We start from the raw sequence: 14914 nt of genomic DNA, 5'->3' as shown, positions 1-14914 counted from the left end.
AGCAATATGTAACTGGAGAATAATACCATTATATAAGGAATAGAAAACAAAATAAATACAAATATGCCAGGGCGCCTGGGTGGCTCAGTCGCTTGGGTATCTGCCTTCGGCTCAGGTCACGATCCTGGGGTCCTGGGGTCGAGCCCCGTGTTGGGCTCCCTGCTCCGTGGCGAGTCTGCTTCTCCCTCTGCCCTTCACCCTGCTCGTGCTCTCTCTCACTCTCTCTCTTTCTCTCAAATAAATAAAATCTTTAAAAAAAAATACAAATATGCCCTCCTAACTATTACAAACACCTGAATCAAATTTGAAGTAATGTTTTAAAACTCTCTCCTTTATAGATTTTTTAAAATTTCTCAGATAATAATGTTACTTTTATATTCCATATAGAAATGACTATTTCTCTGTAGCCACAGTAGAGATCAAGTCTTAGAATTAGAATCAAGGGCAAATCCTGCTTGTTGTCTGAGCTGGGAATGTGTCTATTCATCTTTCTTTCTTGGACAGTTGTGCTCCAGAATAAGGTCATCTATTCCTCTTCCCCTGCTCCAGAACCAGTCCATTCATACTCCTATTCATATTTATTTTTTCATTTTATCTACCTGTCAATCTTTCTGAAAGTCTTCCATGTGTCGAGGCCTGATAGTCGTCCTGTCTGTATATGCTCTTCAGAAACACACTCAATTGAGTTTAATATCTAATGTGGCCTCTTAAATCCCTTGGAAAGGTCTTTTCTAGGGTGGAATATTGTTTACACTAACATGCAGTAGAACTGAACCCAGAAAAATTAAGTGTTAATGGGATGGGATGATGAGGTTTAGGATGAGTATTTTTTCCTTGATTTATTTATATTATGTGATGAAAAAGAAACCTTAACCCTATTCAGAATGCTTCTATTTTTAATCCCAAGAATGATACTGAATGACAAAACCCACCTTCTTCTTTTAATACCTCATAAGGATACACTGATCAAAATCAGATGGTTCAAGGACACATCACCAAGTTTCTTCCTATGGCTGTGGTAGATGACTCTTTGAAAGTCTTGAAGAAAAAAAAAATCATCCTGATTCTGTTCTTGGGGTGTGACTTGGGAGACTCAATACATCAGATATTCTGTTGCCAGAATGGACCCAATGGTGATTCTCGAGGGAAATGCTGACTCAGCTCTAAGAATCCCTGACCTTGCCTTTCAGTACTGGGGAGGCGCCCTATAACTTCTGAGGTCAAAATTTGTGATCAGCTTCTTAATTTCCATATTAGGGATTAACCTTACCATATAAACCTTTACTTGATTGGTATCTATAACCTGTGGGCCCATATTTAAGCAGCAACTGAGAATAGTAACACTCTAGGCCATCTTTAGAGAACATAGAGCCTCAAAAGTTCAGTTCCTCATCTTCCAATTTCCAGCTTAGATAATTAATATTTATGGAAGATGAAAGATATTTGTCTCCCCCTTTTTCAGCCACTCTGAATTCTTTCAAGTTGAATGTCTATCAAAGACCTATACTGCCTCAGTCCATCACAGAATTGCTGTGACTGAGTCGGCTTTTTAATATCATGCCTCTAGGTGACAGTTGCTATAAGAAATTGTAATTTTAAGAAATATGGTCAAAGACATTGTCTAATAAAGTCTCCTTTATAAAATATCCTCAAGAAACAATTTTTGAATAGCTCTGCTTTGCCCTGGCACCTGGCATGCTATGCATAATAAAAACTATATCTGATTTTCTCCCCTTGGCTACTAGGAAGCTCAGAGCTAAATACACACACACATACACACAAGTATATGTATACATATGGAAACAAATAAGTTTTTAATGTTCTTTAATTCCAGTTCCTCCTTGAATTTGTTTTATATTCTTTCTTGTTTATATAAGTGATACGATGTGAACTTTTAAAAATTTCCTAAATTACCTCATAAATAATTCCCTGCAGATGTTCCCTCTTCCTTTTGGGTGTTTCTAATTTGCCTACAAATTGGATTCTGTCTAGCAACCAATGTAGCCAAACTGAGAAAAAAAATTGACAGTTTTTAATACTATTTACAGAGTAAGAATTAAATCACCAGTGCTGAATGCAATTATGGCAAACTTCCTTCCCTGCAAATTCTCTGTGGCTTGAGAATACCCAGGCTAACTGGTCCTGGAAATAATTGGAATGCAACTGGATTTTTGTGTTGCAAATAGTTATGCTTCCAGATGCAGGACTGGGCAGTGGGAACTTCTGCAGGTATAACAGCCTAGAAAAAGGACTGTTAGGAGAAAGAACTAACCTTACTAAGGGCCCACCTGGTGCTAGGGTATGTTAGCTTTCTGCTACTGACAGTGATATGCTGGACGTGGCTCTTACCCACTCACAAGAGCTAACTGTTAAAATTTCAAGAGTTTTGTGAGCCAGCTGATGTTATGTTGATTAAACTAGACCATGGTAGGAGTACTTATACCACGTAAATTGGCAAATGTCACAAACCAGCCCCTACATCCCCAGAGAGCTGGTTGGTAAACACCTGTCCACCACCATTGTCTGGATTATTACTCAAAATTCGCAAGGAGATAGGCATTTCTGTCCTCATTTTATAAATGAGGAAATAGACCCCCCCCCAAAAAAAAAAAATCTTTAGGCTTTAGGGAGAAATTACAGAGGGGGAAACCATTCTGTAACAGAAACTGCCAAAGCAGGAGTAGGTACAGGTACAGTGTGAACCCTGAGGGCTGTATTCAGAGGGGAAAGATCCTATTCAGAGGAAAGCGATGAGCTAATGTAAGGAGATTGCCAAGCTGAGGTTCAGAAGGCTGTGAAGAGAACAATTTCAGTGAGGGGCTAAGATACCAAACAAAAAGGCATCCAAGGGGAGCGCAAGTCTCCTTCACCCCTTCCAACTCTCCACTTCTCCCTACCTAGGTTGGAGGAATCACTTTCAAAGGTAAGAAATTCCACCACTGCCACCCTCAAGTAGAAAGGGTTTGCTCAAGCTTGAAGACAAGAATTGGGCTATGTTTCCCAGGAGGTGAAGCTTTCAGAAAAGTTAAAAAGTCAATACACAACAGTATATTTCTTTTCCTTAAGAGGTACTTCCTATAAAGGACTGGAATGAAAAGGGCTCTTGGCTGTCCCCAGCACCCTTAGACACCTTCCTCCCTTTTGTGGCCTCCTCTTTTATCTTTCAGCAGTTAGATCCAGGGCAGGGGCATTGGCCCAAAAAAGTCCAATATGGGCCTTAAGTGCCAGCTCAGCTATAGGGCAACCAGGTGAATTTCTAGTTTGTTCTGAATTTAGGTTTGGAGCTAAATAACCAAGTATTACTCTGCCAGGCATTGTCCTGGCATGTTATTTCCCTCAGGAACCTTGAGGGGAGGAATAACTGTGGTCTGGGCCACGGTAAAGTTTAGCCTGGATCCACGGTACCGCCCATTGTTGTTTTCCCAGAGATGATAGGAATGAAGAGCTTGTATTGTTTACAAGTGACAAAGCCAGATTTTAAACCAGGTGCAATTACTACAGGCCCTGTGCTCTATCCAGGGAGCTATTTCTGTGACACTGGGCTGAGCCAGGAGACTTGGGAGAAACTCTCCTGCTGGGGTCCCACTGGAGAGTCAAACCTCCCTTCTCACATGCTGATCTGTTTTCTGAAAAAGGGAGAAAGAGTGCGAAGGCAGACAAAAGCCCTTGTTTCTATGCATGATATCTTAAGTAATTAATGAGATAATGTATATACATTATTTAGTCAATAACTGCCTCTTGACTGATGGTAGCTAATTTTGCAATATACTACTAAACTATGATTACAATAATGCTTCATCTCCAGGACCAAAATATGAAATTTGAATTATGAGTAGATCAAGGGGCACCTCTTCTACCTCTGCTCAAATATTTTATCTTATTCTAGAGTAATTAAGAAGAAACTGGCACTGGGATTCAAAGAGTCCCCCAGCTGTTCAAAATGTAATGCAAATGATGCTATCTTCAATATTTCCTTGGGATTTCTTGAATTTCTAACTTCAGTTTATAGAGGAAAGCCTTTAGCAGAGACATCTAACTGCTGCCTCTCCTTCTTCTGACATTAAGAAGCCAACTATGGCAGATCCCAATGGGTGCGCCTACCCAACAGCCAGCTCCTTCTTCTGGCTTACAGATTCCTGATCTCACCCATGTAGAGGAGAGCAATATGTGTAGGAAAGACTCCCCAGTTCCAGGGATGAACAGTTATTAGTCTAAACCAAACATAGTAATCCATTCCCCTGTATCACAGGTTGGTTCAGAAGTGTGTATTTCACCAAATTCTGGCCAATGGCATCTTTTTGTTGGCACTACTGAAAAATTGGACCGAAACGTATGCAAGAGAAACTTGTTTCTTTTTTTGCATGTGAAACAGTAGCTGCCATCTTAGCACCACAAAAAAAGGCCAAGAAGATAATGGAAAAGCTGATCCTAAGTCCTGACATTGTTAAATCAAAGAACTAACCCTGAATTATCTACCTCAAGGCTTATTATCATATGAGAGAAAAAGAAATCCTATTATTTAAACCCTTCGTAGGCATCTGCTCTACAACTTGCAACCCAAATCATCCTAACCCCCAATATACCTTATTATTTTACAAACTTACCCCAAAATCCCCGTGAACTGGTGGCAAGAAAATCCCATTGAAGGAACAGTGAGAGTAAGGGCAGTAACTGGTGTTGAAGAGTTGAAGAATGCTTTGCCGGCATTGTTGATAGTTTCCAGTGCCCTGGATTTGAAACTGATCGAATGGAAGAGTCATCTCAAATCTCTTGGTGCAGGGGCTACTGTAGAGATCACTTACATTCATTACTGTCTCGTATCCAGGGTGAAAGCATGGGTCCCTGAGGATTCCGTTTGTACCCTGAATGGAAAAATCACTTGAAGACATCATGTGCAAACGTGTTGGATACAAAAAGCACCACTCTGACTTCCTTAATGTGTAGGAATTTTATAATAGCTTTGGCATCAATATGCCCCTGCCATGCCTTTTTCACCCTTGGGAACAGTCAGATTTGTATAATAGTCACCAGAAATGGTATCAGATGTGAATCAACTTTCGCTATTCATAGAAAGCTAATAGAGCTTAAGCTGGCAAAAATGCCATTAGTTTGGAATGTCCACTAGTGCTTAGTACTATGAAATGAAATGAAATACATAGGTCAGAAGCAGATTCACAAGGAACACTCTCAAGGCTCTCACAAGTCTGAGCCGGGGGTAGTTCTCCAGGAGGAGACTGCCCATACCCCAACCCCACCTCCAAGCAAAAAATCAGAAGCAACATGCCTTGAAAGTGCCTTAACCCAGGAGTATCAAAATGATTTTTAACCCACAACCTAATATGTTCAAGAGAAGAAAGGGGGCTGCTGTGGATAAAAGGCTTCATGGAGCCTTGGGGCTCAGTAGGCATCTCTCAGCATCACCTACTCCAGTGGGGGTCACCTACTGACAGTGCTTCTGAGAACCAGAGCAGGAACTTCGGAGGAGAGCAGAGAACTGGTTGTCCTTTCAGTGGAGACAGGGAACAGCTGGATGTGACAGCCTTCCTCTGTGTGTGTCTGTCAGGGTGTGCCTGGTGCTCACATGATTTTGAGTGTGTTTAACTTTTCTTATCTTCAGAAGACAAAAAGCATCTGGGGACAAGACATGAAGTGTTGATGGATAAACTCTGCATTTTCCCTGAGTGTTTTCTCCTCCCCTCCAGGTTGCTTCTAACAACCCTGTTTTCTGCAGTTGTAGGAAATGGAGACTAAAAAGTGCTAAAGAGCTTATAAATTACACACCCGTCCCAACAATACTCGAGCATGTAATTTTCACTGTCAAGCCCACAGGGGTGAGAACTTATTTGCAAGAAAGGATTTGAGTCGTGTCCTTGGAGACAGTGCAGTACACAAACACAGGAGGTGATGTCTGGATGGGACAATTCACAGGGGTTGACCAGATGTGGTTAGATATCCTGCTTGTAAAGGTTTGGAAAGTACAGTAACCAAGTTCAGACCAATTACTGAAGTAGAAAGAGACAACAACAGGATGTGGGGGCTGATGGCCCAGATATGGGGAGGATGGGTCTGGGTTCAGTTATACTTGCCTGAATGTCCTTGGCCAGTTTCTGCCTGAGGGCTTGATCCTTCCCATAGCACAAGAAGCTGTGCGTGTACACGCTGTAGTCCCTGCCATAAAGGCGGAAGTGCAGAGTGTTGCTTGGAGACTCGATCTTCTTGTTTGGGGGCACAAAAGTGATTTGTGTAGAGGCTCCCCCAAGGTCTAAGGCCCCGTAGGTTTCAAGATCACTGTCTTCATTTGGCTTCAGGTTGAGCCAACTCACTTTCTGAAAGAGAGTACAGTCACCAGTGGTAGCTGTCTCTGGACACCCGCTTCACACTGTATCTTGGACTCAGGGACTTGCTAAGGTGAAGGAAGGGGGGCATAAGGTGACACAGAGCTCGCTGGATGCTCCTGAGCCTGCATCAGATCAACAAGAAACATCAGATCAGCAGGAAAAGAGGGGCTTCAGAGCCAGAGCTCCGGCTGCAGCGACACAGAATTGGCATAGCCAGTGTTTACAAACCAGGGGTCTGGGCTAAAAAGACTCAAGTTCAAATCTCCACTCATTCGCTCAACAGCCATGTGACCCTGAGCAGATAACTACCTTCTCTAGGCCTCAATCTGAGACTTGAAAATGAGAGAACTCCTCATGTAGTTGTCCTGAAGATGAAATCAGACAGTAAAGAAAAATGCTTAGCACAGCACAAGACACATAGCACTAGGCAAATATTAGCTATTCTTATTTTTTTGTTGTTAGTTTTTTTCCTAAGATTTTATTTATTTATTTGACTGAGAGAGAGAGAGAGGGCATGAACAGGGAGCGTGGCGGGCAGAGGGAGACGCAGACTCCCCACTGAGCAGGAAGCCCGATGCAGTGCCTGATCCCGGGACCATGACCCGAGCTGAAGGCAGACGCTTACCTGACTGAGCCACCCAGGTGCCCCTTAAAAGAAAGGAAACTTTATAAAAGGCCTGTCAGATATCCCCCTCCCCTCTCATTCCTTTGCTCCTTTCTACTCCTTCCCCCTACCAGGTAACCAATCTCTTTAGTATGGTTTCTCCTTCCTGTGTTTCTTTTTGCAAAAATGAGTAAGATACATATATATTTTCTTTCCTCCCCCCCCTTCTTTCTTACATGATAGATTTTTAATTTCCTCTATGTCTCCCTAAGGTGAAGATATGACTTCCTTCTTCTCCAATAAGAAAAGTTCTTGTAATAAAGTTCTTGCAAATGTGGGGATAAATTAATTTGTCCATTCATCCAACATTCATTCTGGCCACAGATCCAAATACTGCCTGAGACAGCAATGGCATTGACCCCCAGGGAGCCAGCTCCCTCCCTGGGTGCTTTGAGATAATCACCTGCGTGAATTTGCCCAGCAGATAGTTGATAGTAATCCAGCCGTAGGCACCCTCCTCTTGGCCGGTGAGGATTCTGGCACCCTGGAAATCAAAGTGGTAATTGCTGAGGCTCCTCGCCACCGCAGCCAGGACCTTGTCTGCCAACTGTTCATTTTCTATCCTGCACAAAGGAAGAGCTGCATTTACCAGTTTCGTTTGAATAACTACAAGTACTCAGCTTCCAGCAGTTCTCCTAGCAAGCAAATCATAACTCCCTGGAATAAACAGAGACGTGGAGATTCCCACACATGGCTGTCTGAGGAGCCCTCCTTTTGGGTGAGGCAGAACTAGTCTTTTGGCCCTCTTCTCCAAGTCCAAATCCTTCCAGTCCCTACATAGGCTGCTCTTCCTAAAATACCATTTTTGTTGTTGCTCCCTGGCTCCAAAATATTATCTAAGTAATGTTCATTTTTGTGGTGGTGGCGGTGGCTGGATGTTATTTAATCATCACACCTAGAGATGATGCATGCTACACCTAGAGATGACGAATGCTACATTAGCCATCACTGGTGGCTTCCAGCTGGTTCCAGAGTCAGGCTCTGCTTGAGGTTTCTAATTATGGCTGTAGCAGATACCAGGTGGCAAGTGTCCTGGGACAGATACCCAACTTCCACTGGGGGGCCAGACTGGGAAAAAAATCTTCCTCATATTGTATCTCAGTTATTGGGTCTGTCTGAGATGTTGAGACCTGAAGAAGGAATCTTCCAGGGTTGTCCTAGTGAATACGGGATGCAATTACTGCCAACATCGAGAGCCTCCAGGTCAGAGGATGCTGTCTTCCAACCAGCGTTGAACCCTCTCACCACTCATCTGAATAGCTTCACACCCTACCCCTGGCTTCCCTATCCCCAGTTTTCTTCCCCATCTCCTACCCCCAATCCACCTCTCTCCCAGTGTGACCATTTGTGTACCATCCTATAAGAGCTTCTCATTATCTCTCAGATGAACACCAAATTCCCAGCGTGGCACACAAAGCACTTTGTGAGCTGGACCCTGCCTCTTCCGAACTCCACTCAGAATCCTGGCTCTACCACTTTACCAGGCATGTGACTGACCTTGGGGTGACTTACTCAACATTTGTAAGCCATGGCTTCCTTATCTGGTTAATAAAAGTTAATAATAACTCTTCATAGAATTATGATGACTAAAGCACAGTGCTAACAACATAGTAAGGGCTCAACAAATACAAGCTGCTTCATCATTTTATTATTATTATTTTTAGTATATGTAGCCTATGTTCTATTCATGCAGAACTATTTATAGTCCTCTGAGTATGCCCTGGTCTCTCACTCAACCCTGCCTTTGCACATCTGTTAGAACACAAGCTTCAGGAAGGCAGGGACTTTGTCCTCTTCACTCTGTATCCCCAGCACTTGGAACAGTGTCTGCCACATAACAGATGTGGAAGAAACATAGCTAATGGAATGCGTGACGTCTTCTCTGCCTCTAATATGCCCTTCCTCCGCCCTCCAACTCCTCCTTTGTGATTCAGCTCGTATGTTCTCTCCCCCCATTCTGGGCAGGGCCAAGTATGCTCCCATAGCAGCTCTGAGCACTCCTCTGTTAAAGAATTGATGGCCTATGTTGAAACTCTGATCTCCTTGAGAGCTGAGTCACCTACTTTCATGTCCTAGGACGGAGTAGGCAGTCAATACAAGCTGAATGAATGAATGAACAAAGAAACAAATTATGCACACAGGTACTAAGTGGTGGCCAGTGAAGATGTGCTAGTTGTGATTGCTTGTGTCTTGGGACATCTGTGGGTCTCCTCTGGTCTTTCTCCTCCCAGATACTGGATGGCTAAATTGGTAGCCTCAAATCCCAGAGCACACAGGCTCAACACTTCTCTTTGTGCCCCTTCCCCCTTGAATTCTCTGTGGGGAGATGGGCAAGAAGACTTCTTTTTTTTTTAATATACTTAAACTCCCACCATAACACATACCAAATGTTTGGGAGTTTTACCCACTTACTGAGATTTTCTTTCTGAAGTGTGGACCGTTAGGATGTTTAGACTGTGGGGTGTTAGGGAAGCGTGGTGCTATCCCGTAACTTCAAAGGCTCCCACTACCCAACCTAACCCCCAGCCGCTCTGTGTGTCCACATGTTGCTGTACCTGAGCAAGCGCATGCCTGCCGTAGCTCCCAGGTAAACAGGGGTCTCTTGGTGCTGGGACTTTGGAACCACTTGAGTGGCTCTTACCATGCATGCAGTCAGATAAATGTCTATTTCGCTTAATTTTTGAGCATATCTTGAGACTCCAGGACCTAAGGAAAGATGTAGAAGCAGATGACAATCTTTTTTAAAAGTACAGGACACACCTGGACAATATTAGAGCAAAATACTGGTGTTTTCTGAGAAAAATCAAAGAAGACAATTTCTTGATGTGATATAGATTAGGTTGCTATACTTAGAGGGTAACTCTCTGAACCTGGCCTTGGTAGGATCTATTTTCAGACCTCAGGCTGGGTCTGTCCACCGTTCAATAATTTTGCCGCTGGATGGCGCAATTTTCACATTTAATTGCATAACCTCCCTAACAGGTTCTCTCACATTTTAAGGGGGATAACTAGAATTTAAATAAAAAATTGAATTAAAAAAATTAAATGGGGATCTTATAGTTACCCTATATATCTGCTTTTTCATGTTTCTTCTACAAAACTGTAACTAACACGACTAATTCCTAGAAGACCTAAAAGGAGAAATAAATTTAGAACAGAAATTAAAACAAGCACCAGGCACACTGAAGAAATAGTAACTGCTGCTAACTAGATGTGTGATCATGGCCAGTCCCCTGAAATTTCTGAAGCGGAGTTTCTTCCTTTGTTAGAATAAACAGGTATAGAATCCGTGTCTCCTTAGCAATTTGAACCCCAGTTCCATCACTTACTAGCTCAAGTAACCTTAACGAGTGGCATAACCTCCCTCTATATCAGTGCCCTCATTTTTAAAAAATGGGAATAGTAAGACATACTTCCCAGGGAGACTGTGAAGATGAAATCATGTATTTTCAGTACTTGGTGCATGGCCCACAGATGTGTCCTGTTGACGGGAGCCACTATGACTCGACGACTTTTACATTTGTTTCTTCTTCAAGGGCTCCATCATTCAGGACTGATTTCAATATTATTTTACAGTGACAATAACAGGAGCAGCGGCTCCACTATGTTCTTCACTGAACTTCCTTCTTCTCATGTGTTCCCCCACCTGCCATACATGCTCTCACATATGTTCCTCTCATGCCCCACTGTCTCCCTCCCCTTTTCCTTCATCTTACCTCTCAGCTTGCACTCTGTTATCTGATGCACCACCCCTGTGTCATTCTCCTTTTCTGCTGGCCACTTATAGATGTACAAACTTGTGTGAGAAGAGCCTGCGTCGAGCACAATCCCGTACTGAGGGTAAAACAACAAATCAAGAACTTATCAGGATTACGTTATGCTTCTCCATACTCAGCTTGCAACAGAAAGGAAACAAAGACAAGAGTCTTCAAAAACATGAGGAGACGTATTTTAATTCAAGAGGAACATGTGGAGAGAGGAGGAGTTGCCTGGTGTCGCCCTGATCACAAGAACTACCAGGACACCAATCCCTCTAGAATAGTGGCTCTTCGTGCTGGCAGCACATTAGAAATAGCCAGGCCTTACCCACAGTGGGGCTTGAGCCTCACTACTGATTAGAAGCTTCTCAGCTGATTCTGATGGGCAGCCGGGAATCAGAACCAGATGCTGAAGCAGCTGAGACAACATGGAGGGAATAGAAAGCCATGAATGCAGTAGTTCCCAAACTTGGGTGCACACTGGAATCGTCAGAATCACCTGGAGAGCCCCCAAAGCTAGAGATGCCTGTGTTCTGCCAGATACGGGATTTAATTGGTCTGGTATGTGGCCTGGACTAGAAGAGAGACATGGAAAATACTAAGCATGCTTGCTTTTTCATTATGAATGTAACTAATCATTGTATTGAATAAAATTTAAAAGATATGTATTTTCATGGTCAGGGCTCTTATGACTGAGGGGGGATGAAAGGAAGAATAAAGGAAAAAAGAAGGTGGGAAAAAAGAAGGGGAAAGACAGTATGAGAAAGAACTCATTGGTCAGAGGGGAAAGGGGAAAGAACCAAGTCCCCACAACACATTTCACGAGAACATTAAATGTACCAGGCTTTTCATGAGAATTATCTGATTTAACCCTCAGAACAGTGCTGTAGGGTAGGTACTCTGTTCATCCCTGCTATATAGGTGAGAAATTAAAGTACAAAGAGGTTAAGTAGTTTACTCAAGATACACAGCTAATAAGTGACAGAGCCTGGATTTGGATCAGAGTCAGACCCAAGACCTTATGCTCCATATACCAAGGGCAGAACAATCATTTTTAAAGACTTTTAATGAGGGATAACTACAGCAAAGTGCATCCCAGTGAATTTTTGCATATGTGCACGCCCATATACACCACACCACCAAGATCAAGATCAAGATTCAGAACATTTTCTACTGCCCCTTTCAGTCAGTTCCTCCTGAGGGTAACCATTGTCTTGATTTCTATCACCACGGCTGAGTTGTGCCTATCTTTGAGCTGCAAAAAGGGACTCACACAGTGTGCCTCCTTTATGTCTAGCTTCTTTTGCTCTACCCTATCTCTTAGATGCCTCCAGACTGTGTGCAGCCATAGTTCACCCCTTTTTGTTGCTGTAGAATATTTCCTATTTTATTATATGCACTGTATTTTTATCCATTCTACTGTTGATGGACATTTGAGTTGCTTCCAGTTTGGGACTATTGGGAATATAGTCACCAGGAACATCCTTGCACATGTCATTCTGTGGATATAAGCTCTCATTTATTTTGGGTATTTACCTAGGAGTAGACTGCCGAATGCCCCTATTGATCATTTGATGTTCATCTTTGGTTACATCCCTAAGTTTAAACAGGAAAAATGCCATGGTTGAGTAACAAGTGTCTGCCATGGGCTTGTGAGGAGAGCATGATGGTACCTGTACTTTAACTTATCATCCCTCTACTAGAGAGAAACATGGAGGAAAGTAAACGGGGAAGCAGAAGGAAGAGAAAAAGGAGGCACGTCTAAAATGTGAGCCAACCACTCTTCACCACACTTCACTGCTGTGGACCACAAAGTGCCATCTGCCTCTTGATAATACTTAACTCAGCAGTTGTTTTATATATATATCCTTCCATACTGTCTTACCACCTGGTAAGAACCTAAGAACTTCCAGGGAGGAAAGAAGACAAGAATGAGGATTCAAGAGACCTCCCTGGACCACTGGCAATAGCTGAAAGCTGAGTCTGCTGAGGTGTCAAGCTTTATTCTGTTTCTCCAGATTAGGAGAGTATCAGTGTGCAGCAGAGGGCAGATTCTTGGCCTTCTGTAACCTCATGTCCTCGGCCTAGTTAGGCACAGCAGGACTCCCTATGGCAATGAGCATTATGACCTTAAAAAGAAAAAGGCCTGTATACTTGGCGAGAAAGCAAGCTGGACGGACTCCTCTGCAAACAGGCTTGCAGTGAGAGGAAACCAGGAACTGACTTAGGTAGTGACTATCGCAGGCCCGTTGGGGAATGCCTGGGGTCTGGGGCCTTTGGAACCATGGGCAGCCCCCTGGGGTGGAGAGAGAGGCTCAGGGGTTACACAGCAAATTCTGTTGTTCCCTAGCAGGGTCAGTGAATTCTTCCTGCCAGAAAATGTTCCAACCACAGTGGCCTATGATAAAATCTGAGACAGCAGCAGCTAGCAGCCTTTATCTGGGATCAAGACATTCTAGTCTGTCTTTGTTGACATGAAAGCCACTCTTCCCTCAGAGCCAAGGAATCAGACTTGCTTCTACCAGCCTGTTTCTTGAAGGCCTTACACAGTGAGGTGGTTGCGAAATGAAAGGTTCGCTCCATTTGGTTTGGCAAGTGTTTGAGGGGGAGGCAGTGTATACTGTAACCCAGGAACTGAGGGCACTCCACCTTGTGCATACAGCAGGCTGGAATGCTAACCTGCCCAAATGTGCCAAATATTTTTTCTCTTCGGAAATGGTTTGCAGCTTGAGGGACAGATAAAAGCTTGATTGTGTGAAAATTCTGTTTGAGCATTTTGGAAGTTTGCCTTTCATTGTTACAAAACTGTCAGCATATGTACTCATTTTCATAGCTGGCCCATCATAGAGCTATAAGCTCATTCCATGTAATCTTCTTATTTGAGAGCTGAAAGATTGTGTCCAGTATAGTTCAAGGATCTAACTGAAGGTACAGATGGTGAAGCCTTCAAAGACCCATCTAGAGCCCAGGTAGCCACCATCTTTTGTTCCTTTTCACCATACCAGCATTTTCCAATCATGTTCCAGAGAACACTAAGCCTGCAAGGATCTAGGCAAATAAGCCTTCCCAGGAGTTTGGGGGGTGCTGAGTGCACTCACTCTCTCGATCCCTCGCTCTCTCTGTCTCTCTCTCTCTCTCTCCTGGGCTCACAAACCCATTAGGTAGTGAATGCTTCAGAGAGTCTGGCAGTGGAGAAACTTGCCTTTGTTTGAGCCAGCATTCCCCAGACTCCATGACAACAGAATTCTGTTTAAAATAAAAATCTCGGGCGCCTGGGTGGCTCAGTTGGTTAAGCAACTGCCTTCGGCTCAGGTCATGATCCTGGAGTCCCGGGATCGAGTCCCGCATCAGGCTCCCTGCTCGGCGGGGAGCCTGCTTCTCCCTCTGACCCTCCCCCGTCTCATGTACTCTCTCTCATTCTCGCTCTCTCAAATAAATAAATAAAATCTTAAAAAATAAATAAATAAATAAAATAAAAATCTCTACCCAACAGAAATGCTTTGACCAATGCTGTGCTTTGCATCATGCTATCACTCCTATCCAGTGTTTCTCTGTAGCTCATATTTAAAACACTTCTAAAAGCCCCTGTGAGTACATTCTTCACATTAAAGAAAAATCAAAGATGTGTGGTGATGAAGAGATAAGACATTCCCCTAATATTATTTCAATATTACTTTCTATTTTAAGACTACTAAAAATTTACTAAATAGCATCTATAAAATGAAGGGAAAAGGGAAAAAAAGGCATTTAAGATCCTACCAACTAGGCATCACTGTTACTTTAATTTATCTCCTTCCAGTCTTTCCTAAATAAATTTTTATATGGCTGCAATCTTACTGTGTATATACAACTTTATCCTAAGCTAGTTTTTGATCATGCACATGATTTTAGCAATCATAACTGATTTTCATAAGCTATGGTTGAGTGAACAGAAGCAGTGTTCCAGGAAAAGGAACAATAAAAATGACCTTGCTTGGTTCATGGAGACACCAATATAGGGCCTTTGGTGCAGACCTGGAGATGTGGGTGGCCACAGACCCTGAGCTCACAGAGACTGGAGGCCATGGGGAGGTGGGCCAAGACTCTCCTTAAGATGGAAGTAATTCTAGGGGTGCCTGGGTGGCTCAGTCGTTGCGTGTCTGCCTTTGGCTCAG

At 43.2% G+C, this 14914-nt stretch overlaps 1 protein-coding gene across 2 annotated transcripts in view; it reads right to left on the bottom strand.

The window, feature by feature from the left end:
- ENTPD1 (ectonucleoside triphosphate diphosphohydrolase 1) overlaps positions 1 to 14914 on the bottom strand; it is a 94410-nt gene that overhangs the window by 14286 nt on the left and 65210 nt on the right. For both annotated transcript variants that reach the window (XM_035025870.1, XM_035025878.1), the window contains exons 3-7: positions 10719 to 10836; positions 9558 to 9708; positions 7406 to 7565; positions 6087 to 6326; positions 4605 to 4862 (exon numbers count right to left, since the gene is read on the bottom strand). In XM_035025870.1, coding sequence (XP_034881761.1) covers positions 4605 to 4862; positions 6087 to 6326; positions 7406 to 7565; positions 9558 to 9708; positions 10719 to 10836 — 927 coding nt within the window. The remainder of the gene's footprint in view (positions 1 to 4604; positions 4863 to 6086; positions 6327 to 7405; positions 7566 to 9557; positions 9709 to 10718; positions 10837 to 14914) is intronic.

Source organism: Mirounga leonina, unplaced genomic scaffold, assembly GCF_011800145.1.
Source record: "Mirounga leonina isolate KUSES-001 unplaced genomic scaffold, KU_Mleo_1.0 Mir_114, whole genome shotgun sequence".
NCBI lineage: Eukaryota > Metazoa > Chordata > Mammalia > Carnivora > Phocidae > Mirounga > Mirounga leonina.
The sequence above is the reverse complement of the archived record's forward strand: the minus strand, read 5'-3'. Positions and strand labels throughout refer to the sequence as shown.